We start from the raw sequence: 27,729 nt of genomic DNA, 5'->3' as shown, positions 1-27,729 counted from the left end.
GGTGCCGGGCGGTGCGCTGCCGTTTCCCGCCCCCCGCGGAAGATGGCGGCGCCCAGCGCGCTCCTGGCCTGGTGCGTCCAACACCTGCGGGGCGACTTTGGGCTGGACGTGGGCGAGGAGGTGGTGAGGTGAGCGCAGCCGGGACCCCTCTGCCCCTCCACATCCCTCCGCGGTCCAACACGGAGGGAACGGAGTGTGTCAGAGCGGCGCTCGGGGGTCTGTGCCCAGGGTTGTCCCTCGGGTGGGGGCACTGGAGGGGCGGGAGGTGGCGGGGAAGGGTATGTGGGGTCACAGAATCACGCACTTAAAGGCCTTTGTTTGCTTGTCCTGCAAGACAATTCCGAGCTGATTCTTATGGGGGGCCCCCCAGGCAGTTTAGCAATATCTGTATTTGGTGGGAAAATGGAGGTTCGGCAGAGAATTCTCTACTGAAAACAGTGAGGCATTTTATACTGCCAGCTTTTCAGTCAGCAGGGCAGCCTACAAGTTTATCTTTGAAGTTTCGTCTTGGAAAAGCAATTCAGTTGCTGGCACGTGGAAGTCACCAGTGCTCCCCTAAGCTTTTCTAGAACATCACTAACAAAGTAAGTCAGAGCACTGAGAAGTTACCTGAAGTACCAATTACTTCACCCATTTTCAGAAACCCCCCTGAGGTCCTTGGAGACAGATGCTGCACTTTGCCAGACTTTTCTGGGAAGATTATTTCCATAAGGATACAGAGGTTTGGAGACACACAACTCTTCAGCAGTTGCCTGCTCCTTCACAAACTGGTTTGGGTTGGGAGGGGCCTTAAAACTCGTCTCGTTCCAACCCCTGCCAGGGTCTTACTACAGTATCCACAAACCTGATCTGAAAAGGAGAGAGCAATGACACACCTGTACCATTAAACTCCTGGATCAGAGCTAGAAGAGCAGCCCCTTACCCACGTTTATCCCCTTTCCCCCTCGCAGGTACATCCTGTCCATAACCAATGAGGACGAGATCCGGGAGTACGTCATCGACCTCCTCCAGGGCACCGATGGGAAGAAGAGCTGGTTTGTGGAAGAGCTGCTTTCCAGGTGGAAGAAATCCTCCCAGCTGCCATCTGAGCCTTTCCCAGCATATCGGAAGAAGGACGGTGAGTGCCACAGGGAAGAAGGAACCAAAGTCTCCAATAAGCTTGTCTGGGTTGTTGTGTTTATGAAGAATTGTATGCCATGAACCCCTGCATGGGTAATGGTCTCATTCCTGATTATGGGGACAGGTTGAAGCCCATTTTTAGTCACCGAGTAGAGTCCAGGGACATCTTTCCCTTGCTGGTGCTCACCCAGCCTCTCTGTGCTTGCACACACTTCCAGAGGCTTCGGAAGTGCCACGGGCTGGAGACCAAGGGAAGAAGGGGAAACGCAAAGGCAGGAACAAGCAGGAGACGCCTGCATACACTGAGCCCAGCACACACGTGGAGGAGGTGAAAACCCCCCTGGACCTGGCCAAGGTGAGCATGGTGGGGACACTGGGGTGGCTGGGGGTGACTGGGCAGGCTTGGAACCTGAGGTGTGGGAAAAGGAATATCAAACACCAATAAAGGTGGGATTGGAAAGTGGAAATGAGCATTCAGGATGTCTGGGGCTGGCATGCCCAGGTGGCCAATGGAACCTGGCTTGTGCCAACCGTAGTGTGGCCACAGGCCCAGGGCAGTGACTGTCCCCCTGTGCTGCGCACTGCTGAGGCCACACCTCAAATCCTGGGGGCAGTTCTGGGCTCCACACTCCAAGAAAGACATCGAGGGGCTGGAGTGTGTCCAAAGAAGGAAACGGGGCTGGGGAAGGGTCTGGAGCACCAGGAGTAGCTGAGGGAGCTGGGGGGGGCTCAGCCTGGAGAAAAGGAGGCTCAGGAGGGACCTTCTGACTTTCTTCAACTCCCTGACAGGAGAGTGGAGCCCGGTGGGGGTCGGGCTCTGCTCCCAGGGAACAAGGACAGGATGAGAGGAAACAACCTCAAACTGTGCCAGGGGAGATTTAGGTTGGATATTGGGGAAATTTTTCATGGAAAGGCTGGTCAGGCACTGGCACAGGTGGAGACCTCATCCCTGGAAGTGTTCAAAACCATGTGGATGTGGCACCTGGGGACATGGGTTAGTTGTGGTACATGACAGTGCTGGGTTAGTGGTTGGGCTTTGATCTTGTAAGGCTTTTCCAACCTAAATGATCCTACGATTCTATGATATGTAGTCTGGGGAGAAAGCTTGTGTATGTTTGTGTCTATAATGGGGAGTAAAATAATCAACAGGTAGCAAATCCATGTCAGGGTGGATTTTGCTCCCCTCAAATGCCTGGATGAGAGAGCAGGCGAAGGAGGTTGAGGCTGTAATTGGGAATAAAAGGGATTTCTTTAAAGCAGAGGTGTGATGGTGGGGAATTGAGGAAGCCACCAGGTGGATAGAACATTCCTTCTTGCTGTATTTAAACCTTTCCAGTCATGCTGAATAAACTTGAATTGACAGCTGAAATATTTCTGAAAGAAACTGCAAAATAAGATTGTAGAAATGCTAAATCCTAAGAAATGCTGCTGTTTCCAAGCAGCACAAGGCTGTGCAATAAGCAGTAGTTGCCTTCCTTTGTGGTAGTCAACTTACTCTTTGTAGCAGCATCCAAGCCCTGAGAGGCAGAGATGAACCTGAGTAAGGAGTGGAACTTGAATTCGTGTTTTTAAATGGAAGTTTTTGGAGCAGGGAGGCTACAAAGTGTTTGTAAAAGTGTTTGTAAGATAAAAGTCCACGTTTTTGAATTGAAGGGTTAAAAATGGGTATTGGTGTTCCATTGCCCTGGAGTTATCCTCTAATTTAATTAAAATTAAAAAAAAAAAAAAAGTGAGAGAGCTCTGCCAAGGTCACTTTATCTGGTTTTGGGTTTTTTTCATGGTGGCACTGTTTGGATCTGGCAGTGGCACTAAAACCAGTCGGGCTTTACTGAGGGGACTGGAAATGCTGCATCACTAGAGTGAAACTCAGGTGAATCCCAGAATCACTGAGGCCAAGTCTCAGAAGGAGGAGCAGAGTTTATTTTGCAGCTCAAGACTGGAACCTGCTGTGCATAGAAAACCTCTGCTGAGGTTGCTGTGCCGGGTGGGACATGGGAAAGCTGCTGGGAGGTGCCCTGGCTGTGAATGTAGTGGCCCTGCTGCCACCAATAGTTCTGTGTTGGGACAGGCACACACAGGGTTTTCCAGGGCATTGCCATAGTCTAAATAGTCTTTGGAATAAATCTGGAAGTAGCTGAGCTGCTGTTTGGAGCTGTTAAGCCCCCGTGAGCTGCTACTGCAGCCTCGATCCGACCAGCTCCAGCTCCAGCTCACATAGGCAACAAACATCAAGTGCATCAGCAACATCCTTGTTCCTTGATTTGTTTGGATTCTTGGAGCTTTTCTGGCAGGCCTGAGCTTGTCTTTCCGTTCAGTCTGGGGTCTGGTCCAAGTTTCCTTGCAGTGAGGCAGAATAACACTTGTGAGTCCCCTGCCCGAGGGTCAGTGCTCACTCTCTGCTGCCAGTTTGGCACTTTGAGCACTGTTTGTTTGTTTATTTTTTTGCTTCCCCAGGCCCAGGAGAGCAGCAGTGTTGTCGGCAGCAGTAGCATTTCCTGTAAGAAGAAGCCCAAATACGTCAGCCTGTACACCAAGGAGGGGCAGGACAGGCTGGCCGTGCTCATCCCAGGCCGTCATGCCTGCGAGTGCCTGGGCCAGAAGCACAAGCTCATCAACAACTGCCTGACGTGCGGGCGCATCGTCTGCGCCCAGGAGGGCTCCGGGCCCTGTCTGTTCTGCGGGGCCCTGGTGAGTCACCAGGGGGGTTTTTTGCCTTGCTTGGACCTGGAGAGGTTTGCTGGATTAGCCTCTTAGATAGAAGTTCCTCTAGCAAAGTTCTAAAGCTGTGCAGGAAGAAACCTCTTAGGAGGTTTCCCTCATCATTTATATCAGTTTGGAGCTTGTATGGTTTCTGACAGTCTCCTGTGCATCACAGCAGTGTCCAAAATATCTGCAAAGCTTCAGCCCCATCCTGGGCACAGCCCTGGCTGCCTTGTCAGGGGCAAGAGCCGCAGCCAAGGCCAGTGTCCTGACTTTTCTTCAATGCTTGTGCAAGATGAATCCTTTGGGATATCTGTCACACCCGTATTCTGTTTAAAGGGGACCTTTTGGAGAAAGGGGGCAAGTTAGTGATGGCAGATGAGAGGAAATTCCTCTTCATGTGAGAGGAAAATACTGTTTGGGTGGACAAAATGTTTTAAATCAGATTCGTGTCTACTTTGACAGATCAGTTTAAATTCCAGTGGCCAACGAAGAGAGAACACCTCTGAGTTAAGGGTTGTTGATGGGCTTCCCAAGTCTTCATTTCCTCTTTTTCTTTAGGTGTGCACTAAAGAAGAGCAGGACATTCTTCAGCGGGACTCCAACAAGAGCCAGAAGCTGCTGAAGAAGCTCATGGCAGGTGAGTAGCAATTCCATACCTGGAATAGAGTGAATCCAGTCAGTTTGTGCATGTTATTTGCTTCAGACTTCACCGAGCTGCTTGCCCTCATTACTTCTCGGTGTCTGTGGTGGGTGTTAAGAGGATGGATTGGAAGTTGGCTCCTTGGATCTTTCCTGCGAGCCTCGGCAGCACTCCTGGGCTTCAGCAGAGGTGACAACTGCGAGTGTCAAATGGCAGTGTATGATGTCCTTACCCTGAGGCCCCAGGGCTGCTCCTTAGGCATTCCAGAATCAATCACGTGAACTGGATCATTGTAGCAGTCCTTGAAAATTAGGATAAGTCTTCTGTGGAATGTGTGCTGTGGAAGATGAGGTGCTGCTATCTGATGTGCTGGGTCTGCAGAGGTGGTGGTTAATATTTCCTAATGGCTCTTCTTGTCTAACACTTATCTTGGGAGCTAAAAATAGGAACAGAGCCAAGACAAGCAAGAGGAAATAATACCCAGTGTCCCAGCGAAGACCTGTGCGTTGTGGGGATGTTTGTCTGAGTTTAGCTGAAATAGAGCCAAGGTCGTGGTGTTCTTGGTGGAAAAATACACTTTGCTGAAGAAATGGGGGAATATTTCTTCTCCTTAGAGCTGCTGAAGTGGCAGGAAGTCTTTGTGAACACCATCTGGTCACAGAGCTTGGATGTTATATCCTACCTGTAGAAATCCTGGTGTACTTCAGGATCCTTTTCCTTACCAGTTCGACCTCTCCTCCCCTGCCCCTGCCAGCTCTTGCTTTGTTATCTGTGTAGGTAAAAGCTGGAACGTGGTTTGCTGTTTGTCTTGGGAGTGAAAAAATATGGATCAGTGACCACAGGGAAACACAGACAATTGTTTGCCTGCAGTAAAGCTTTGCCTGCCTGGTGGAATAAATATACTGGTTTGTGCCATTTGGGCTTTGGGGCAAACCTTTTGTGGGTTTTTTGTTGTTCCCTGTTGTTTGGTTGGTTGGCTTTGGGGCCTTCGCCAGGAAGGTTAAGAAGAAAGAGCATTTGCTGGGAATAGATTTCTCCATCTCTGGCAACAGCTGGGCTGGAGAACCTGTGTGTCGGGGGAGGATGTAGTTGTGAGAGGCACAAACAGCAGCAGGTGGAAGGCTCTGGACATCCCTGGAATTGGCACTGATTTGTCCTGGGCGAGAGGCTCTTTGTGGGGGTAACAATGTATAGGGGAGGGTTTGGCTTTTAGGAGGGGACTCCTAAAAAAGCTGGTTGCTGGAGAAGAGAAGGCACTGGGGAGAACTTAATGCCCTTTCCAGAGCCTAAAGGGGGCTTATGAAAAGGAGAGAGAGGGACTTTATAGACAAGCAGTGATAGGACAAAAAGGAATGGTTTAAACTAAAAGAGGAGAGATTCAAGTTGGATATTAGAAAGAAATTCTTCTCTGTGAGGGTGGTGAGGCCCTGGCACAGGTTGCTCAGGGAAGCTTTGGCTGCCTCATCCTTGGAAGTGTTCAAGGCCAGGTTGGATGGGGCTTGGAGCAACCTGGTCTAGTGGAAGATGTCCCTGCCCATGGCAGAGAGGTGGATTGAGATGGTCTTTAAGGTCCCTTCCCACCCAAACCATTCCATGATTCTGTAACTCAAGGCCTGTGGTTGGTGATGGACAGAATTTTGACTGCCCAAATTGTTAGGAAGGGGTGAAGGAGAATCAAAGACCAAGAGCTTCTCTCTAAACTGTACCCAGACCTTGTCACTGTAGTATTTAGATGCTTTCTCCTCTTCCAGGGAAGGAGTCTGTGAAATGGGCTCGAGGGAAAATCAGGGCTTCAGCCTCCTTGGAAAGATGCTGGTCTTGATGCCATGTTGTTCTTTCAGCTTCTGGGATGGCATTTGGTTTAGGGGGCGTATCTGCAGCCTGGCCCACCCAAACTGGGCTTGAACTCACCAACTGCAGGGCTATAGTATGTTTTCTATCTCAGGTGCTGAAAGTTCAGGGAATTTGGATGCCATAAGCAAGGACTTGCTGCCTCGCCAGGAAGCGAGACTCAAAGCAGGCCTGGAGATGGCTGTGAAGCACAAAGACAAGCTGTTGGAATTTGACAGGACAAGGTAAGATACCAGGTGAGAGGCTGTCATGAAATAGCGTAAGTGGCCTGTCAGGCAAGCTGCCTTTTGCAGAAATGTTGGGAATTCCTTCTGAAACTCAGGCTGCAGCCACAGACACCTTAACGATGGTGTTTAGTGGAACAAGAGGGAGCCCTTGGAGCGGATCCCATTTGGGTGTCCTTTCTTTGTGTCCCTGTAATTCTGGCTCTCTGGAGAGACCAGACAGGAGTGGATTGGAGAGCAGGTTTGGGGCAGGTTATTGGCAGGTTTGGAGTGGTCAGTGCCCCGTCCTATTCCCACTGTGCTCATCCTCTGCCGTGCTGGTTGCTCCTCACAGCGTGCGGCGAACCCAGGTCATTGACGACGAGTCAGATTATTTTGCCACAGACTCCAACCAGTGGCTGTCCAAGCAGGAGAGGGAAGCTCTCCAGAAGAGAGAGCAGGAGCTGCGGGAGCTGCGCCACGCCTCTCGGCTTGCCAAAAAAATCACCATTGACTTCGCGGGCCGGCAGATCCTGGAGGAGGACAACAGCATGGCTGAGTACCACAGCAAGTGAGTGAGCACTGGCAGCGTGCCCGAGAGCAGGGAGGTGAAAATCCTCAGGGATAGTGGTCTGACATGTCTATTAAAGCTGCCCTGGAAAGAGGTGTTGCAGAAGGCCTGTCTCAACAGAACCAATTCAGCTCAAATTCACACCAAGCTGAGTTTCTGTGGTGGAGAGGAGTGACTGTTCAAATTGGAAATCAGACTGAGCGAGGAAATTGTTTAGTTGAGGGAGGTGGGGAAAAACCACTTTGGATCAGAATGTTTGCGTGTGAAGAAAGGAGACATTGCCTGGGGAAACAGGGAATTTTCATGGCTGTTGTTTGTGCTTGCAGGCTGGATGAGACCATCGAAGCCATTAATCGTGGTGCTCTGAGAGAGCCAGGAGGGCACTCAGAGGCAAAGGCAATGCTGAATTCTGGTGTTCTGGTGAATCCCCGTCTCCTCCAACCTGCTCCTTTGGTCAGTGGGGTTCAAATGATTTATTTCAGAGTAATGACTCATTTTGGGAGAGTTGAGCTTAAGAATTTTCAATTATAGCATGTCTGTTAGTACCTCACAGGATCACAGAATGGTTTGGATTGGAACGGACCTTACACATTATTTTTTCCAACCCCCTGCCATGGGCAGGGACACCTTCCACTAGACCAGGTTGCTCCAATCCCTGTTCAACCTGGCCTTGGACATTTCCAGGGATGGAGCAACTTCTCTAGACAACCTGTTTCAACATCTCACAACTCTTAACAGTAAAGAATTTCTCCCCAATATCCAGTCCAACCCTGCCCTCTGTCAGTGGGAAGCCATTCCCCCTCTTTCCCCTTGTTTTATCCCTTTTCCTTTGTGTCCCTCATTGGCCAGAGAAGGCTTGCCAATGCCCTGCTCTGTTTCCTGCTCCTGGTGGGTTGGTTTATGGGAATTTTAGCCTCCTACCTCCTTTTCAGGAATACACAACAATTTCTCAGAGTCAGAATAAGGCTTTTTTACCCTTTCAGCTCTATTTTCTGAAGCCTGTTCTGCCGGATTCCATTACCAAAGGGCATAAGGGTAGTACCTCTGTCCTTAAGTGAAGGAAAATTCCAAATAGGATTTGCACTTGATACACATTGTTCCTGGAGAGGTGCTAACCTTTTCCCTGTTTGTTTGAACCCTCTCTAGTGGGTGGACCAAACTGGTTTGCTCCCGCAAAGGAAAAATATTAATTCCATGGATGCTGAAAGTGAGTCTGGCTTGGAGCGGAACAGGCTGCGGATTCAGGATCGAGAGCTGCTGGAGATCTCAGATGATGGTTGGTGCCTCAGCATGCACCAGCCTTGGGCTTCCTTGCTCGTGAGAGGAATCAAAAGGTGAAGGTGTCCCAGGCAGCTCCTGCTCCAGGGGAGATGGAAAGTTGTGTTTCTCTTCTGTGGACCCACTGGCTTTGTGCAGTCACTGGTAGCTGTGATAGCTCCAGGTTTGGAACCTGTGCTTCCTCTTCCTGTGTATTAATGGTTTGAGGAGCTGGAGAGTATTTTTTTGGGCGAGTATCTAACCTGGAAGGGACAAGTTTCTTCCCACTCCATGAATGTAGAGAGAGGCTGAGATTTCTGAGCTGTAGTTGGGGCATACCTGTGTGGAATTTGAAAAGCAAAGAAGCTGACAGTGTAAAATATGTTATTCTGGTCTTTTTGACCTTTATATAGAAGGCAACAATGGCACCATGTTTAAAAAAAACCCAACCAGACCCATTCCCCTTGGCACTACCTTCTCCCTGTGGGCTGGGAAACGAGGTACCAAGAGAAGCTCCTTCTGTTAATGGAGAATAAAGAATTTTCCTGATCATTTTTTCCCTTCACTGAATTTTTTCATTTTAGAGAGCAAAGCCTTTTCACTTCCCAAGCTAAAGATGATATAAATCTTAAGGCATTCTGGGGATGCTGGAGCTGCTCCGGTACAGCTGCAGAATTCCAGGATCCCCCACTAACTGCTCCATGCAGATGCCTGGTTCCTCAGTGCTCTCTCGATTGCTCTGTGTGACTTTTGGAGCTTGTGAGGGAATTGTGTGAGCAGATTGTCCTGCCTGTGTGTGCTGGCCTTGCTGGGAATTGATGTCCTCTCCAGCCATGAGGACATGCTCTGCTTTATTTGTGACGTCATTTTTTGCCCATGTCAGCTTTTCTTCGTGGTCTTGGCACATTACTTGAGTTGGGATAATCAGGGCAAAGCTTAGCAGCAGGAACTGGGTATATTTGATTGAAAAATATGTCCATGTGGGTAATCTCTGCTGGAATTTTAGTCCAAAATTCTCCTCTGTTCTCTAGGGTGGAGGGCAGAACCTGGTACACATCTCATCGGGGGAGGTTGTGGATTGCAGCTACTGCTAAAAGACCTTCCCCTCAGGAAATCTCTGAACTGGAAGCCACCTACAGAATGCTGCTCCAGAAAGGTGAACTCTCCTTGGATCTTGGAATGATTTGGTACATTGAACCACGTAATGAGCAGTGTCAGAAATTCCTCTCTGCTTTGCTTTTAACCTTTTGGTCTTGAATTTCTCTTCATCCTTTCTGCGTTCCTGTCAGAAGCAGGGAAAGCTGTATATAAAATTAAATTTCCCAGTCTTAGTCCTATCATGGGGAAGATCCTGAGCTGGTAAAAGCACAGGTTGTTAAAATTGCTGTATGTGTTCTTGTGCCTAAAAAAGCAGAGGTGCATGTAGGAGAGGGAAGGGCACAGGGGGCTGGAAGACCCCACCTGTGTGTGCAGGGATGTGAATCCCCTGAAGACATATTTCTTTTGCTGCAGATGTGGAATTTCCAAGCGATTATCCCTCAGGTTGCCTCCTGGGCTGCGTGGATGTGACTGATTGTTTATCACAGGAGCAATTTCAGGAGCAGGTGAGTACAGCAAATAACCCTTTCCAAGCTTGCATTAACCATCAGACTTTTAAAGTGGTGGAACTCACCTCTGGAGAAGACATTGAGTGGAGATTTTAGACTGTGTTGAGAGAAGACAAAAGTTACTGCAGGGATTTGGGTGGCAGAGAACATGAAGGGGCTTGGAAACTCAAGACATCTTGGAAACATGGAAAACTCTGCAGCTGTGGTGGTGCTGTGCCATAGGACCTTATCCCTGCCCTGTGGTGCAAATGGGATCACCTGCCCTGGTGAGGGTGGCCCATGCAGAGGCATCATGGTCTGTAGCTGCTGGATCTGCCCGGTGCTTCTTCCTGGAGCTGGAGGTCACAATGGCCTCACTGGTGGCATCACACTGGTCTTACTGGTGAGTTGTGAGTTGTGCTCTGGTTGGGGCATCAGAAGAAGGAGCTGTGGGAGAAGGTGAGTCCTCTCCCACCAGGGAGGGATGAACAGGAGAGCCACATGGTCTTCACGGAGACCCTGCAGAGAGGACATCCAAAGCCCATGGATACAGGGAAGGAGGGACACTGGAGAGTACAGTGGGCTCCCAGTGGAGTCAAGGGACATTTAAGTGGCCTTTTTCTCAATGAGGCAGGTGATTTAGTGTCCAGGGACAGGATAAGTTTAAGGTACCAAGGCTGCCTTCACCTCAGGCTTCACCAGCAAAGATCTGCCAGAGATCCTGGAGAAGGGTTCAAGGAGGAGGAGAGGGATTAGGTGTAGCGAAGAGAGGTTGAAATCAGGAGTCTTTTGAGAAATCTCAATCCATACAAGTGCATGGGTGATGGTGCTGTGCCTCCAGATGTGCTAAGAGTGTTGGCAGGTGGCTTTGTGAGGCCACTCCTACCTTGGGAAGGTTATGGAGACTGGGAGAAGACCCTGGTAACTGTTAGATCCATCATTAAAAAGGGAAGGAAGGGATGCCTGGACACAACCTGGTGAGGTTGTGTCTCAGTCATGGGAGAAAGGCGCAGAGGTTGGAGTACAAGCAGCAGAGGGAGCTTTGGTACTGGAATACCATGAAATCTACAGGACTCTTTGGCCTTGTATGGGAACAAGCATTGGGAGAGAGAGAGGAAGGGACGCTGGGGCCAGTGTACGGATTTTCTTCTGTAGCATCCACTAATTTACAGTTTGGTCTTAAATGGAGATTCTTGTCCATCTTCTGCTGTCTGTTAACAGTGGTGAAGAAATACATCCTAATCTCTCACAGTACTTTTCCTCCTCTTCCTTTGTGGATGTCTTCTCCAGACATTGGTAGAATGACTGTGACAGCATCTCTGGTCTGGGAATTGTGCTGTAGGTAACTGGGTTTCAATCTTCCCACGGAGGACCCTCACAATATTAGCCATGTTCTCTGGGAATCTCTCCCAGTTTGCTGGCACTGCTTGGCCACAGAGGCACTGGAGGAAGAGCAGTGCCAGAAGGAGCACCATTATCTACCCTATTAGTGAGAGATTCCCCTCTCTCCTCAATGCCATGGCACTTCCAAGGCTATATTTCACTGGCTTTTTGCTGCTCCCGCATTGCAAACTACTTACAACTCCTAATTTCTTGCCTTTCTGCAGTGGTTTTGTCCGTTTTTTTCCAGGATTGCTTTAAGCAGTGTTCATTTCCCTCACTGGTAAACTTGAATCCAGAGATCTGAGCCTCTTTCTGCAGTTGCTTTATGAGGAAGTGTCTGGTTTTGTGGGCTCTCATGAGCAGCAAGTGCATGTGAAGGAAGCTGAGCTGAATTTAATTGCAAATGTCAGCACGATGACAAAGTGTGCAGCGCCAGCTCAGAAATCCGAGTTGGATCTCGCTGGGAGGAGTAAATCCCTGTTGCTCACGTGGGTGATTCAGCCCAGGTTCATCAGGAACCGCGTGCCAGCACCGTGATCCAGCCAGTTCCCGGTGTGCAAAGATCCCTTGTGCCTCAGGGGGAGAGGGAAGGAAGATGATGTGCTTTCCCCACTTCTGGCGTGCAGAAACATGGGATATTTCCTAGAGGTGTGTTAGCAGGCAAAGTGAGGTGATGCAGAGCAGAGACCTCGTGGGGATTGAGCCGCCGCGGAGCTTTTCCAGGCGCTGTGCTTTGACTCACACCTCTCCTCTTCACCACCTCCTCTTTGAAGCTCCTGCATGTTCCAGAAGAAATCATTTCACAAGTGCAGGGTGAACCATGCTTGCAGGTTATACCCACCTCCCAAGGATGAAATAGTTCCCTGGCTTGCTTATGGTGTTTTGATGGTGGTCCAGCCTTTTTTGGCAGCCATGGAGGCTGGTTTGACTTTTGTGACCATTTGTTCCCCTTGGCAAGGGAGACTCTTCCTGGTCTTGGGTCTGTTCTTGGTCCTGGGGCTGTTCAGCCTGGAGAAGAGAAAGCTCTGGGGAGGCCTTAAAGCCCCTTCCAGTGCCTAAAGAGGCTCCAAGAGAGCAGGAGAGGGACTTTGGACAAGGACAAGGGGGAATGGCCTGGAGGAACAGGACAAGGGGAAATGGCTTCCCACTGCCAGAGGGCAGGCTTAAGTGGGATATGGGGAAGGAATTGTTGGCTGTGAGTGGGTGAGGCCCTGGCCCAGGTTGGCCAGAGAAGCTGTGGCTGCCCCATCCCTGGAAGTGTGCAAGGCCAGGTTGGACAGGGCTTGGAGCAACCTGGTCTAGTGGAAGATGTCCCTGCCCATGGCAGCGGGGTGGAATTGGATGGTCTTGAAGGTCCCTTCCAACCCAATCCAGTCTGTGATTCCATGATTCCACGGCCTGTCCCTCCTGTCTCTCTCCTGTTCTCTCTCAGTGCTGCTGTCACCCACTCCCTGTTTAGCACTGTCTGCAGATTTAATTTCCCTGCTGTTTGCATCCTCTCTCAGGTTGCTAATGAAGATGTTGTGGCTCCCTGCTGGTATTTTTCTGTCATTATCTTCATTTAATTTTATTTTTTTTTACACTTGTGCTCAAAAAACCAAAATTAAGCAACGATGCCCCAGCAGAGTCAGACCCATTCCCTGCCTGAGCTCTTGCATTATGGTCAGGGAGGGGTTATTTATCCACATTTTTACTGGACATGTAAGCCTGGCCTTGTATCACCCCTCAGAGGACTCAGTCCTACCTACCTCTGCCCTACCTGCAGTATTTGAGGCCTGTCTGACATTGCTGAGGTGGTTTCCAGATCTTCAGGGTCGTGTGGGAAGCGATGATGGAACAGGATCTGATGTGCTGTAGCTGGTAGGGAGCAGAGGAGGAGCAGAGGTGTCCTTGGGATAAGGACTAGTGGCATGTCTGGTGACATTGCCCTAATCCCAGTTGTGCTGCTTACTGCATGAACTAGTTAAATCAGCTCCTCTGGGTCTCTCCCACGTGGAAAATAAAGCAGCACTTCCATCAGGTTATTTACACCTCGTTTTACTGCTCAGAGCTCTGATCTCTGGATTGAAGCAGCTCTAGGAGCAGAAGCTGTTGTTGGGTAGGAAAGTCCAGCCCAGATGTCCAGTGTCATCTGCCTTGTCTGCAGGGGACCGAAGCTCAGCCCTGGTTGCCTGGTGCCAGGAGATCCCTCTGAAATCTCAGGATTTCCAGTTGAGCTTTGCACATCTTGCCCCTCCTCAGAGCGCATTCTGAGCTCGTTTCCTTCTCTCCCTGGCAGCCACCCAAAAACTCCTAGTAGAGACCAGAATGATCCCTTTGTTACACTTTTCGGTGCTAGAGGTGACCTGGAAACTTTCTTCTCCCTGTGGAGATCCGAGTGTTGACGACGGCTTTTCCTTGCTCCGGGGCTGACGTCACCGACACCTTGAGCCAAGCGAGGAGCTGCCCCTCTTTTCCTGCAGAGGTGTCGGTGACTTCAGCAGCACCCACTCGGGATATGTGCGATGGGGCAGGCAGGGCTTGGCGCAGCCCTAAAGCCAGCAGGGAGGTGTTTACACCGATGCCATTTCAATGTGCTCTGAGGTCCATGTTGTTCATTTTGCTAATGACTTTGATCCGAGAGGCTATTTGACTGGGAAAAGAATGTTTCCTGCTGCTATTTTGGTGGCTGATAGGTGTGTTTGGGCTTATTTTGAGTCCAGGTGTACACACATGATGATATCTGGCTGTAGTTATTATCCCAGGCTGAAATATTGGGTAATTATGTTTGATGGGAGTTAAGTGTTTATTTTTCATTTCTGGGTGATCACTTAGTGTCCTTAAATCAGCACAGGGGAACATGGCAAAGCTATTTTTGTGCCACAAGATTGCAACTATCATGTAAATAGCTCCAGCTTTCCCTCTCAGGAAATTCGGGTTTAATCTCTTGGCCTCCTCTTCCCTCTCCAGTGAAAAGAACAGCAAAAAACATGAGACTCAGGTGCCCAGTGTACAGGACTCAGTTTAGATCCTCAAATAGGAGTGGAGAAGGGTAGAGACTTTCTATATTTAGCCTCCAGAAGGTGCCTGTTTAGATTATCTCCAAATAAAGGAACAATAGCCCGCTGGGAATATTTTCCTAAGGAGTTAATGAGAGGGAGAAACACAAACATAGACACTGATGTGTACTTTGAAGAACAGTATAAATACATAGAGACTTTTTGTGGGGACCTTCTCCCTGAAGGAAAGGTTTCTTAGTGCAGGCTCTGAGCGAGACAAGTGCCTGTTTGTGCGGTGCTGGGGCTGTCCTGGCACCTTCCTCACCCCCTCCACCGGGATATTTGCCTTCTCATTCCTGAGGCACCTCTCCCGATGAAAGATTTTTAACTAGATCAGATTCCTCCTGGAGCAGTCTAGGTGGCTGTTAATGATTGCAACCCATGAAAGGCCTTTGAACTTTACAGGTCTCTGCATTCTCCTGAGCTGAATTTGTCTTTCCCACATAGCCTGTTGCCAGATCCACTGGTGGATTAGGCTGGCTCGCAGGGTGATGCATCTCTTTAGTTTGGGTTCTCACCCCACAAAGCCCCCTGGTTCGTGGTTCTGGGAGCAGAGCAGGAATACAGCTGGTTTAGATTAGAGAGGGTAAAAGATGGGGGAGTTTTTCCGTATGGGAAGTGCTTTGGTTTTCATCAGAGGCTCTTCTGAGGCTCCAGCTGCCTCACATACGCTAGCAGGTTTGCTCAGGCCACTGCTCAGGCTGTTAAGATGAAGGAGAGATTGTCACTTGATGATGATTAATTTAGGAATGCATTAACATGCCAAAGAAATCGAATGATAGAGGCCTGCTTGCCCTCTCCTCTGGTTTCCTAGACCCAAGGGAAAAAGTGAAGCCAAGGCTGAAGCATATGACTTAATTAATGATGACTGTGGACTTAGCCTCTGCTACCATTTCAGCAAACTACTCACGAGCTGGCAGGGTCTTTTCCCTCTCTCAGATTTGGTCACTGAGACTTGCTGCCTTCTCGGTATTTGGTTTTTATTTAATCCTGAAACCAAGGGTTAGATAAAACTGACCTGGGGCCTGGCTGCTGCTCGGGTGCCTCACAGCCTCCCTGGCTAGGCTGAGCTGTGCCCACCCTTTCCATGGTGACCTCAAATGCTGGGGATCAGCTCCAAAATACAGCCCTCACCATACACGTACCCAAGGACTCTGCATGTCATGGATTCCCTAACCCTGAACAGACTGGTTGCTCCACATCCTGGTCCTGTGAGAAATGCCATCCCATTTGTTGTGTTGAATCAGTCCTGGAAGCAGCTGCCGGGTCACACCTCCTCAGGGAGCAGCAGCAAGGGTCACTGTGTGCAGTGGCAGCTGTCCAAGGGAACCAGGGACAGTGGTGCCTTCTCTGTGCAAGGCTGTGTTCCCAAAGTTGGGGTTTTCCGAACTTCTTTTGTGTGTGTCCTACCACTGTGCTTCCCAGCTCTGATTTATGACAGGACTTTGTGAAGCTGCTTGAAGTTGTCTGACTGTATGCAGCAGGCACTGTGAGCTGCCTGTGCCAGAGGCAGGTGCCCTGCTTCCCCATCGTGTCCTCCTCCCCACTGCCTTTTCCTCCTCCTTGCCAGGTCTAGCCGAGGGTGCAAGCAGTGGGGCTGTGTTGGAGCTGAGCTTAGCCCTGCTTCGGCCATTCCTTGGCACAGGGGGATAAAACAGCTCTTTCGGCCTTGTACCCTCCCAAATATTTTTCTAGGTCCACCCAGTTTCTCCCAGACCGGTTGTCAGGCGCTCTATAAACATCTCCAGCCCTTCCAGGGTTTAGCATGGGCGGGTGTTGTCCCAGGCTGGGATTTGAGCTGCACAAGGGTGTTGGTGGCTGTAGGTCCCGCGATGCCGGTTCAGGGAGAGCCGGGGGGTGCAGCGTTTGCCGGCACCGCTGAGTCCTCGGGGTCTTCCTGTGGACAGACTGCTCGGAGTGCATCAGCACGAGTTTGAACATTAAATCTACATTTCAAAGTCCTGTTATTACTTATTATGTTTTAATTGCTTCCCTTGCCCTTCGAATCAAAGTACAGCCTGTGGTGTAGGAACAGCACGATGAGAGCCGGGGCTCCGGGCTGGGAGGCGGAGAACACCCACTGGATGGATCCGCCCGGCCGGGGGGAAGGATCCTGCGGCGATCCCGGCCTGCTGCGCCTGGAGCTGGTTGTGTACCATCCAGGCGTGCGAGGGGCAGAGCAGACAAGGGTTGCCAGGCATCATGGTGGGAAGAAGGGGAAAGGAAGGCCGGCTCACAGAATTCCTTGCGCATCCTGGCGCAGGGAGCGTGTGCCAGCACACGAGCTGCCAGCAGCAGCTGGAAGCGCTCAGGAACAGCAGGGAGGATGTTGACTGCAACAATGCATCAAGGCTGCGGTTTGTAACCTCAATAGTCAGGCAGTTAAGTTTTTTTCTCTTTTTTTTTTAACAAAGACATTTTGATTGCCAAATCCATAACCATTAGCAGCTGTGGTTTCGAGCTGTTCCTTCCTCACACGTTGCAGTCTAGACCTGACAGGCTTTCAAACAAAAGTTTGGCTGCCGGCTTTTGTTTGGATTTCTTTGTGATCCTGGTTTCTTTCCTTCTTTTCCCATTCCGTTGATTCAGATTGAACATGGATGTGTATCCCAGCCGCTGTGGAGTGGCTCTTCTCTATCCCTGAGCTCTTCTGTGGCCAAGGACAGCTTGTAGTGTTCCTTGGGTGCATGTTCTGGATGTTTCTGCCTCAAGCTAGAAAATTTGGCGTTTCTAGAAAGTTGGATCTGCTTTAGGTTTTCTGTTTAGGAAAATGTTACATTTCTCACAGGCCAAAAGCTGAGTGCTGAGGCAGAGGAAGCAGGTCCTTAAAAGATGATGCTTGAAAATATTCTCGGAGTTTGGAAGTGTGATGCAAAACCATGTCATGAGGGGGATCAAAGCTTGGATTGAAGTGCTTGGTGCTGTGCAAGTACTTTCCAGAACTGGAGGGCTGAGTCAGGAGGTGACAGAGAGCAGTTGCAAAGCCGGGTCTGCTGTTCCCAGTTGGGTGTTACCTTTGGGTGAACGTGCCCTGGAGCACTCCTGGGTGAAGGCTGGGTTGGGAAAATTGGCTGGATAATCTGCCAAAAGGAATGTCCTTGCAAAGAGATGATGGAGACCACTGCTGTGGAAACAACAGACAGGAAACTGATGCTCCCACACCACTCTCCTTGGAAAAGTGACAAGGATGGATGTGGCTTAACATCCAGTTAAGCATCATCTCTCTCCTTTTTGATGGCTCTATTTCTCCTGGATCCACATGTCCACGGTGCAGGTGTTCCTGTAAGTGCCCTTCTTTGGCTGCAGCACCCCTGTCAGTCCCCAAAAACTACCAACTTTCTTTTCCCGTTTACAAACCACTAAAGAAGCATTTTCTAGCTGGATGGTGAGCAATTTCCCTCCAGAGAGGAGGAGAAAATGGCTGTTTAGTAGTTAATTACCTGTTACGTTGCTCTGACAGCGATGAAGCTTATGAGGCATGAAAGAAGAGCGGATCTGCCTCTCCCACAAATCACCAAGAAAACGGGGTGAAGGAAGTTGTGCTCCCCAGGGATGCCTCACATCCCACTGCTCTCCTTGCGCATGGCCAAGGGGTTTCTCCAGCGCCCGGGAAGAGCCCAGCGCGTGTTCCTGCCTGCTGGGGAGAGTGATTTATTGCCCCTGCTGGTTCCAGCAGCCCTGCTCTTTCCGAGGGGATGTCGTCTCCGCCAGGGTGATTTTTTTTCCCTTTGAATGCGTTTTATGGTGAACTCTCTTGCCAACACATGGGCTCTGCTTGCTTTTATTCTTTCCAGACAGCGTTGCTTTCCAGTGTTGCCTCTTTTATTCCGAAGCTCTTGGAGAGCAGCAGGGAAATGAAGGCTGGAGCTGGTGTCCTGGCCCGGCACTGCCTGGCAGAGCGAGCCGTGTTTTCCCTGTTGTTCACCGAGGAGCCACGCCAGGAAAATGATTCACCCCTTTCCATTATGAACCTTGCAGAGCATCTCAACCCCCTCCTCACTGCCGGTGCCCTCGGCCACCCCCGGCAGCTGTAAGATGGAGAGGGTGGTAGTGCCCCGGGGAAGGACTACAGGTTCCAGCGTGCAATTCTGCGCCGCTCGGGCTGACCGGGATGTGCTCACGGGCACGGGGAGCCGAGGAGAGCTCAGGCTGCATTGAGGGCTCCATGGGCAGGCGTGTGTGAAACAACGGGGCGATTCCCACCCCGTTGTCTCCCTTTGTGTCCCGAGGCCTTAATGAGACCGAAGGATGCTCCTAAAAGGTCGCTAACGGAGCTGCCGGGCAGTGTTTGGGCTTTGTGCTGGCGGAGCCGCTGCTCCCTGCACGCGGTGCCTTTGTTCCTGCCTCGGATGCGCCGGAGCAGAGCTCATCTCGTTAGTGATGGTTTGGCTTCCTCCCAGCACGTTTTCTTTCGGCTCTTTCCATTCCCCTGCCTTCGGGTCACGGCGCTCGGGTTCAAGCCAACGCAGCTTATTGGAGAGGGGTGAAGAAATCCAGGGGTTCGGGACGGCCCTTCTCCAAGTTTTTTTTTTTTTCCAAGATGGAATCAGGACGAGCTTAGGGTCCCGAACGCTGCGTTGGTACCAGTGACCCTACACGGCCCTGGCATCCCACTGCAGGCTTTACCCAAATCAGGGAAAAAGTATTTAACAGATTGGTGTAGGGGGAAAAAAATAGCAGGAGGGTTTTTTTCTCAGCTGTCAGAGAAGGTGGGTTTGTGTCTCTGCTGGCTCCGAGCTGGCTCGTCCCCTCCTTTGCTCTTTTGCTGTGGGCTGTGGAACGGGAGGCTGGCAGCCCTGCTGCTATTCCTGGTGCTGACAAGCTGCTGATGGGAGACAAGGGATGGCGAAAACGAAGTGTAGGGAACATTCATTAGCAATTAGCCCTGCCTGCAGCTTGAGCGAGGTGGCTGTTGGGGACATCTGATAGCCACTTAATACACATTCAAAGCATCGGCTCTGGCGTGAGGGTGAGTCTGGTGGCCAGTTTTCAGAGGAGCCCAGCCCTCAGCTCCCTTTTCCAGCTACATTTAACCTCGAGCTCTTCCTGCATGCATTAAGCCCTTGAGATCTGCTTTTCTTTCCCCTCCCAGCTAATCTCCTCACAGCCAGGATCTTACAGACCTGTTAGCAGCAAATCCAAGCCCAACTGGAGTGGTGGGATGAGCAAGGAGGGTGGTGTTTGTGTGGACGCCGGTGTGTAGAGCACGTTCGTGGGGTTTTCAGCGCGAAGCAGTGGGCAGGAGCAGCAGTTGGTAAAGCTGTGCCGGCTCTTCACAGCCCACGGAGCCCACGGCCTCCCAGCTGCCTCATCACCAGCCCGCTCCGAGGTGGCAGAAGGTCTGAGAGGAGGCTGAATCATTTTACATTGCATAACCCCTCTCTTTCAAGCTTCTCTGCTCATCTGCAGGATTGCAGGAGGGTGAGTTTGCTCCTTTTTGATGGACAACCTGGCCTCTGGACTGTATTTGTTGTGGCCACCTTCTCCTAAATGCAGAGTTGCTTCCAGGGAGAGGCAATGTCAAGCCTAGAGTACCAGCACCTATTTTGTTAACGCCCTCAAGATGAGAATGATGAGTACCATTGAATTTAAGAAGGAACATCCCCCATCAGACTCCTGACTGGGTTTGATTCTCAGTTGCCAGAGGAGAGGGAGCATGGTGTCCTTCTGAATTGGTCTTTTATTTGAAAAAATGCTGTTGCAGATCCTCTTTACTGGGGATCGTGGAATCCCAGAGTGGTTTGGGTTGGAAGAACCTTAAAGCCCATCTCGTTCCACCCCTTGCCATGGGCAGGGACAGCTTCCACTAGACCGGGTTGCTCCAAGCCCCGTCCAACCTGGCCAATATGACAGGATATGCTCTGTCCTCTCTCCCTGCCACACTCCATGTGGGTTTTGGGCTTTTATTCCAAGCCTCAAATTTGCTGAAGTGCTGATGGGCAGTGACCACTGTCTGTGGGATGTAGTAGTTGGGAATAAATTTGTTCTCTGTCTCCTAAACTTCTGGCATTGCAGATTGTAGAGTGACTCGACTGACCTCTCCCAACAAAAACATTGAGAAAGGAGGTTTTTTATTTCTTAGACACTTGGGCAGCTGTGGAAAATGTAACGGAGGTGAATGTGTTTGGTGTCTTGGTGGCAGCATCTCCTAGGGAGCTCCCTATATTTCTGTGGGATGAATGAATGGAATTAGGTCATGGAAGGGACTGGGGGAAGAGGAGAGCTGGGCTATTGGGTTGACTCATTATGTGAGGGCTCACCCTTAACTTCCTCACCTGGGAGCATCCTGACTAGGCAGAGGAAAGGGTTACGGCTCTTTCTCAACTCCAGCAGGCAAGAATATTCTGCTTTTTTTGTTCAGCAGGATGGGATAAGAGGTTTCCAGGGCAGGTACAATAGGAAGCCTTAAATGCAGGGGCTGGACGAGGGGCTCCTTCTCTGCCTCCTGGGACTAAGATGCCAGAGGAAGGAGCGAGGCTTTTTAAAATGCAGGACACGAAGGGATTTGGCACAGGGACAGAAACATACCCCGGGAGCGAAGATGAAAGGCTGTGGTGTGGAAGCCTGAACCCGAGTCACAGCTGTGGCATCCGCCTTGGCCTTGGGATTGGATTGAACTGGAAGCTCTTGGAGCTGAAGGCTTGATCCTGGCTTTGGATGAAAGCTGTCAGTGGAGAAGCCAACCTGGCTGTTGCCTTCACTGCTGAAGGCAAGGTCCCTGTTTGGGGGACGTTCCCTGGCTGGGGGCTGTAAGGGATGTGAGGGGGACATAGTGGTGTCAAGGTCCACCTGGGAGATGGTGGCTGAGGAGATTTGGGAAACAGCTGCACTCCAGGCATAGGACTTCTATTACACACTGATCCTGGACACCCAACCATGAGGTGTAGTGGAGCGGGGATGGCCCACCTCTGTGAACAGGTTTGGGTGATCCCTTACGCCCCTCCAGTCTATGGAGCGACCTTTGGAGGCTGTGGTGACACAGAGGCTGCTGAATACCTCAGGTCATCTGGCCATGGAGGTACTGCCAGTCACCTGCATGATGCCGAGAGCGATAAAGCTGCGCCAGCATTTCGCACTCTCCAGGCATTGGCTGGGATATTCACATTGGCTCTTTCTAACCTTCCAAGATCCTCCTTCCCTGCAGATGGGAAATGAAAATCCTTGGCATTGGCATGGAGCAGTGGAAGCAAGTCAAGTAAGGTGACTCAGCCAAAAAAAAATAAAGAGGAGGAAACCTGTCCAAGCCCAGATCGGTGCAGCAGGGCATCAGCATGCAGTGCGGATCAGGGCACCCTTCCCCCCAGCACAGTGCTGCACAGAGCAGCTGAGTGCCCCCACATCTCTGTCTTACTCAGTCCACAGACCTTACACGCTGTTGTAAAATGAGAGGGGTTGGAAACACTTTCCCTGGTTGATCCAGTCCCAGCGCTGGGCTTCTGTAAATCCCCCCTAACCGCTGGCAGTGCTGCCAAACCTCACTGCAGCACAGGGAGAGCAGGTCGCTCCCTGCTTCCCTCTCCATGTCCAGCTGTTCCAGGGCAAATCCAAACTCATCTTGGCAGGTCGGTGAGAGCTTTTCAAACACTCGGCCTAGGAGTCATTTGTTAGTAACAAATGGGGGATTTGCCAGGACACGCAGCTCCATCTGGTCTGGCATCCTGTCCCCTCCAGCAGCCTTGACAGATCTGCCTGGGGAAGGCAGGGGAGCAGGAAGAAAAGAGAAGACAGTTTTCCCATGGAAGGAAAACCACTTCCGCAGTCTGTTTGAGCAGTATTTCCTGGGCTGGAGCACCTTCATGGCACGCCCTGGCCTCGGCGCCTGTCAGCACCAGTTCTGCAGCTCATGGACAATCTGAGGGGAGTGTTGGAATATACATTTTTTATTACTGTTTTGCATTTCACCTCTGAATGCCAGCAAGGCTGAGCTGCAGCCAGTCAGGATTTTGGTGCGCTTCCTGCATGGAGTAGGTTTTTTCTCCTTTTCTCCCCCTTGGTTAATGAGAGAAGCAATCCTAGAGGTCTTTTCCAACCTAAATGCTTCTGTGATTCTATAATCTGTTTATACTCTTCCTATATAATTCCCCCATTTCTTCATCGTGGTGAAATCCCTCTGTGGACTCTTTGCACAGAGCCAGCCCTGAGCTGACTTCTCCGAATCATCACCTTGGCATGTTGCAGGTGTGTTGCTCACCTTTTAGATGCAGATGAATCTCAAGGGCTGTGTGTCCCACAGGAGGACAGCGCACACTCTGCAAATCTCAAATCCTTGTGTTTGGACTGAGCTTTGTGGGGAAGATTTGGGGACGTATCTGTAACTGGGTCAGCGGGAGGTGGCCAACCTTCTGGTGGTCATCTTCAAGCTGAGTTTGGCAGGTTGTTTTGATTGAGGCGCTGTCGTGCTGCCTGTGACCGGGGTGGGGATACCCACATTCCAGGGAATGCATCAGGCTGAAAATCAGTCCTGAGCCTGTCCCAGTGAACAGGCCGGCTGGAGAGGGCAGGGCCCCGACCACCTCCCTGTCAACATACCATGTTTCTGATCAGCTTAAGTCAAGTGTGAAACCACAGGGGAAACACAGGTCAGTGCTAAAGGGGGTTGAAAGGAGTTTGGAAGCAGCCAGGGTGAGTGGATCCAAAAATGCAGCAAACTCTGGCAGAAGCGCAGTGGGAAGAGGCTGAGTGAGGGGCTCTCTGAATAACACCCAAACCTGCAATTGTTTGGAGTTTTTCATTAAAAGTTCTTGAAGTGATTTAATCTGAGCTGCTACAGCATCAATATAACCCATGTCTTGGTTAAGATCCCTCCGCTCCTGCCCGCCGAGCTCTTTCCATGCCTGCGCAGCCGCCCTGACTCTGTTCCCTGTGTCTCCCTGTATTTCACAGTATCCAGACCTGAGCCAAGAGTCCGGGTCTCCATTTGTCTTTATCTGCACTGATCCCCAGGAGATGGTTGTGAAGTTTCCCATCAAAGGAAAACACAAAATCTGTAAGTAGTAAAGTTTCCCCAGCTGCCCCATCGGCCCTTGGAGCCTGCTCCCCTTGGCACCCCGGCTTGCCTTTGCCAGATGAGTTCCCAACCTTTGCCCTCTGCTCTTTGATCTGGAGGTGTTTGTTTAATGGCTCGAATACATCTGTAATATTTTTTTGTGTTCGGTTCCCCTTGCCCCAGATGTTGCTTGCTTCCAAATACATGCCTCTTCCTGCCTCTGCAAACACTTGGGGAGTCACAGAGTGCTTGTGTCGGCGGCTGATCCGCTGCCGGCATCAGCCTGAGTTGGGATACAAGAGGGTGCGGCAATGCCCCAGTGGATCCACGGGACCTCCTTGTCCTGTAGTTCCAAATCGCCCTCTTGCCCTTGATGATGATGAGGGCTCGAACAGCAAGAGCTGCAGGGCCAGACGGATGTTCCCCATCCAGAGGCCAGCGGGCTGGGATGTCCTGGCAGAGCTGGCAGGGAAGCGCTGCAGCATCTGTCCGTGCTCCGCTTGCCAGTGTCGTTGGTCCCTTTTACGAGCCACCAGCCCCTCTGCAGGCTGCCAGTTATTCCTGCCCGCTGCCGTAAAAGGGATGGAGGAGGGATGCGGCAGCTGGGGAGCCCGCAGTCAGTTCCAGCCTTATTAGCAGCCTCCCCACCACACAGCCCGGGGAAGGCGCTGCACACGCTTGCAGGGGATGTGAAAATTTAATTCGACGGGCTAAAAGCAGCAGAAGCAGGAACAGTCTTGGCTGTTTGTTTAGCAGAGCTGACACCTGGGTGTTCTCCCTCCTTTGCCATGTGGATCTCTGGGAGTAGTTACCTGGGGCACAGGAGCGGTGGGATTTCTCAGGAAAGGGCTTTTGAAGCACAGGGTAGGGTTATTTTTGTTGGTTTTGAAGTTTTTTTCTCTTCTCTGCTCAGGGAAGCACCTTTCTCCCACAGCTTCAGTTTCTCCCTGAGTGTTGGGGTGTTACTGCAAAACCATTTGGTTTCTTCTCTGCCTTTTGGGGCAGTACCTGGGAGGTGCATTCAGCCAATGGTGACCAGCAATACTTGGAGAGCTGCAGCATTTGGATCTCACTCAGTCCTCCCCCTGGATGGGTCATTCCCAGTGCCAATGGGCAGGCAGGAGTTATTAAGGATGCAAACATCTTGGCTGTGGGAGAATATCCTTGTGGCTGTTGCATGCTGGAGAAACTGCATCCTTTTTTTGACTTGTTTGAACCTCTCCTTGCTCTTGTCTAGGCTCTCTCGTGCCCCTTCACTCCTACATCTGCCTCCAACCATCCAGGGGTAGGAGAAGGGGATGCTGCCGTGCGGGGTGAGCACGGGATGACCGGCTTGTGCGCGTCTGCCTCGCCGGGTGCAGGTGCTGCCAGTCCCCTCCCCATCTGTCACATTGTCTCCTTTGTGTTGTGACACTTCCCTTCTTGGAGAAGGATCAGTCTAACAGCCTGGAAGGAAGCCGGCTGTGCTGGCAGCTGCCTGTGCTCCTGCTGCTGGCCCAGCCTTCCCTGCCCTCCATCCCGACAGGAGCTGTCACGGGAGCAGAGCGGGAGGACTGTGGAGCTGCATGTTCACCCCCCGGAAGGGACATGGTCTGTCTGGGTGATATTTGTGACAGCCTAGGGAAGGAGCAGGGAAGCCTTTGACCTTTCATCAGGGCAAGGTGCTGTTTTAATAGGAGCTGGCATTGTATCCCAGGCAGGCAGAAACTTAATTCTCCCAGCTGGAAGCAGAGCAGAGGGAAGGTGCCGGCTCACATCCCCACCTGGGCTTGCCGGCTGCCCTGATCTCCTTGAAACCTGGCTCAAACCATGACAAAATGCCAGTTTGTCTTGTTGGGAAGCCAAGCCAGAGCAGTTTTCCTTGCCAGATAACAGCATGGACCTCGCCGCGATGACATCCGGATGCTTCTCCGTTGCAAATTAGTTGTTTCTAGCAGCCTGGGGATGGGAAAAAAAAACCCTAATGTGGCTTGGGTTTTGCTTCCAGGGTTATTGTTTGCGTGGAAGGGATGGGCACAGTGCTTCTGTTGCATCTGAGAGTACAGCTGTCCCCAAACACATCCCTGTGTAGTTTTAGCACGAGGACAAAGCTCACTGGCTGTTCTCGTGGGAGTTTTCCTTGAATCCTGGCTAAGCTTCCCTGAAACATCGTTGAGAAACCTCCCTCCACCAGCCAGCGGCTGGAAGAGCGGGCGGAGGGACACGGTGTGTGAGATCAGCCTTAAATCATTGAGCGGAAAGAGCTGGGGACCCTGGGGCTTTGCCTTATTTTTAGCCTTTTCTTAAAGGTTACCTATGTGGTGTGTGATGTTTGCCAGCTGGAAGAGCAGAAGAGCCTCCTGATAGTTTTGGGGTCCAGGAGGAGCAGGCAGACATGTGAAATAGGATGCTGACAGCCCTGATGGCACAGTGTTGGGTGGGGAGGGGACCAGAGCATGGAGAGAGTGGGAACTTGCTGCCTTCTTCCTGCCAACCCCCACATGGTGTGGGGACAGGCTGGTTGGAAACGTGTCCAGCCATAGCAAGGAGGGGGCTTCTTCCCCAGCCTTAGGTGGTGGTGGGGAAATTCTTCTCCAAGGTGGCCAAAGGGATGGAGGATCTCCCAGACCAGATTCCAAACCACATTTCAGTTTATGGATCAGTCGCACGGTGACCTGCAAACCCTCTTTGTTGAGCCAGAGAAGTACCTGCTTCTCAGGCACATGGGCATGTTTCTGGAGCAGTGGCCAAAGTAGAACTTGTTTGGAGCTTGGTGGATCTTGTCCCCACCACAGATATGCTGTAGCTGGGTTGAAGCAACACAGCTCTCCCAGGGACTGCATGGGCTGTGCTTCATCCATGGGCTTGATACCCCACAAGAATGATGCTGAGGGTGAAGTACTGCCAGCTCCGGCTCCATCCACATCACTGGGATTTGGCTGGGATGGACTCTATCTTCTATTGAGACAGAACTCTGATCCCTTTACCTCCTCTCCTGATGGTATGCCTGCAGTGGATCCGATGTTCCTCCTAGAGGATGCAGGGAATGCTCCCCAGGGATTAGGGCCACCCTTCCCAGCTCAGGATGGGGCCTGCAGTTTTTGCTGCTGCCTTCTGCAATGCTTTGGAGCCCTGTCCCTACTCCCAGCTACAGAGATAGGCCTAGGTTGGCATTTGGAAGATGGGAAGATGCAGGGAAGCAGCAGAGAAACGGGTTCCTGGGGAGACATGGCATTAGAGGAGGTGACTGGCGCTGGCACAGCCTCTCTGGGAGCTGCAGGAGCTTTGCCTGGGAGAGCAGGAGCATCCTGGCTTTTTTACAGGCAGGAAGAAAGGGACAGGACTCCTCCAAAGCAGCTCATCATGCTCCTGGCTTGCTCACTGTGCCTGGCTTCTGGCTTCTGATGCAGGAGTTCCCCAAATCCCACGTCCTGATGTCCTGCCCCTCTCCCAGATGGGAAAGCAGAGCTGGCAGCCGAGGCACTGTGAAGGACAAGGGGAAGCAGTGTTTGCTCCAGGTCCCACCAGAGTTCCTGGCCGAGGTGGCAAAGGCAGCACAGCCCTCCCAGCTGGTGGCCTTGGAGGCCACCAACCTGGCACTTGGCAGCAGAGAGTGGTTGTCCCAATCACACTGGGTGCCCATTGCACCATCGTCCCCAAGCTGAGGGTTTCTTGTCCCCAAGCCCAGCTTTCGGCCATGCCGTGGAGAAACATGTCCCCGACACGGTGCTTGATGGTCCCCCGTCTCCTCTGAGTGTGTCAACACACATCCTGCGGGCGAGCACACGGATCGGTTCCCCCCCGGTAGTGGCAGGCAGGCGAGTGCTGGATGTTAATTTACTCTCCTCTTCGCTGAATTTTCCCCTCTCTGGCGTCTCTTGGCCGTGTCAGACACGCTTGCCCCCGGCTCCTCGGTGTCGTGCCTGCGGAGGAGGCCGTGGTGGCTGGAAACGCCTGGCTCCTCAAGCAGGATAATTGGATGTGACAGGAACACACTAACTAGGAGACCTCGCTGCCTCCAGCTCATTTGCATTGCAAATAGCATTTAAAAATAAAGAGTGATGAGGGTTTGTTGTGGGTTTTTTTTCTTTAATCCTCTCTTTACAGGGAAACTGGATGCAAAGATCCATCAGGGAGCGAAGAAGGGGTTAATGAAGCAGAAAGCTGTGGGGTGAGCGCCAGGGGAGCAGCACCGGTTCCCACGAAGCACCAGGCTGCCTCCAAAAAGTGCCAGCGTGGTCCTTGGCTCCGGAAAGCAGGTGCAAGACAGATCCATGATCCCAGATTGCTTTTAGGTATTGCTCTATCTGTTGTATTCCAAAAGCATTAAAAGAGATGTGTTTTCACCAAGCTCTGTGCTTCCTGGGAAGTCACAAGGGTGGGTGGGAGATGGAGCTTGATGGGATGGGGTTC

At 51.3% G+C, this 27,729-nt stretch overlaps 1 protein-coding gene across 2 annotated transcripts; it reads left to right on the top strand.

Annotated features, from left to right (window-relative positions):
- TRIP4 (thyroid hormone receptor interactor 4) lies at positions 1-27,666 on the top strand. 2 transcript variants are annotated; one of them, XM_017816892.1, is made up of 13 exons: positions 1-128; positions 951-1,117; positions 1,338-1,474; positions 3,574-3,807; positions 4,381-4,459; positions 6,408-6,537; positions 6,872-7,087; positions 7,414-7,540; positions 8,234-8,421; positions 9,376-9,500; positions 9,857-9,948; positions 23,235-23,337; positions 27,424-27,666. In XM_017816892.1, the coding sequence occupies exons 1-13, from the start codon at positions 43-45 to the stop codon at positions 27,489-27,491; spliced, it is 1,752 nt and encodes a 583-aa protein (XP_017672381.1). In that variant the 5' UTR covers positions 1-42; the 3' UTR covers positions 27,492-27,666. The 2 variants fall into 2 exon arrangements, with proteins under 2 accessions (XP_017672381.1, XP_017672382.1); XM_017816893.1 differs by lacking the exon at positions 27,424-27,666 and having other exon boundaries at positions 8,234-8,363.
- The last annotated feature ends 63 nt before the right edge of the window (positions 27,667-27,729 follow it).

This window comes from Lepidothrix coronata, unplaced genomic scaffold (assembly GCF_001604755.1).
Source record: "Lepidothrix coronata isolate B3197 unplaced genomic scaffold, Lepidothrix_coronata-1.0 Scaffold58, whole genome shotgun sequence".
Classification (NCBI taxonomy): Eukaryota; Metazoa; Chordata; class Aves; order Passeriformes; family Pipridae; genus Lepidothrix; species Lepidothrix coronata.
The sequence above is the reverse complement of the archived record's forward strand: the minus strand, read 5'-3'. Positions and strand labels throughout refer to the sequence as shown.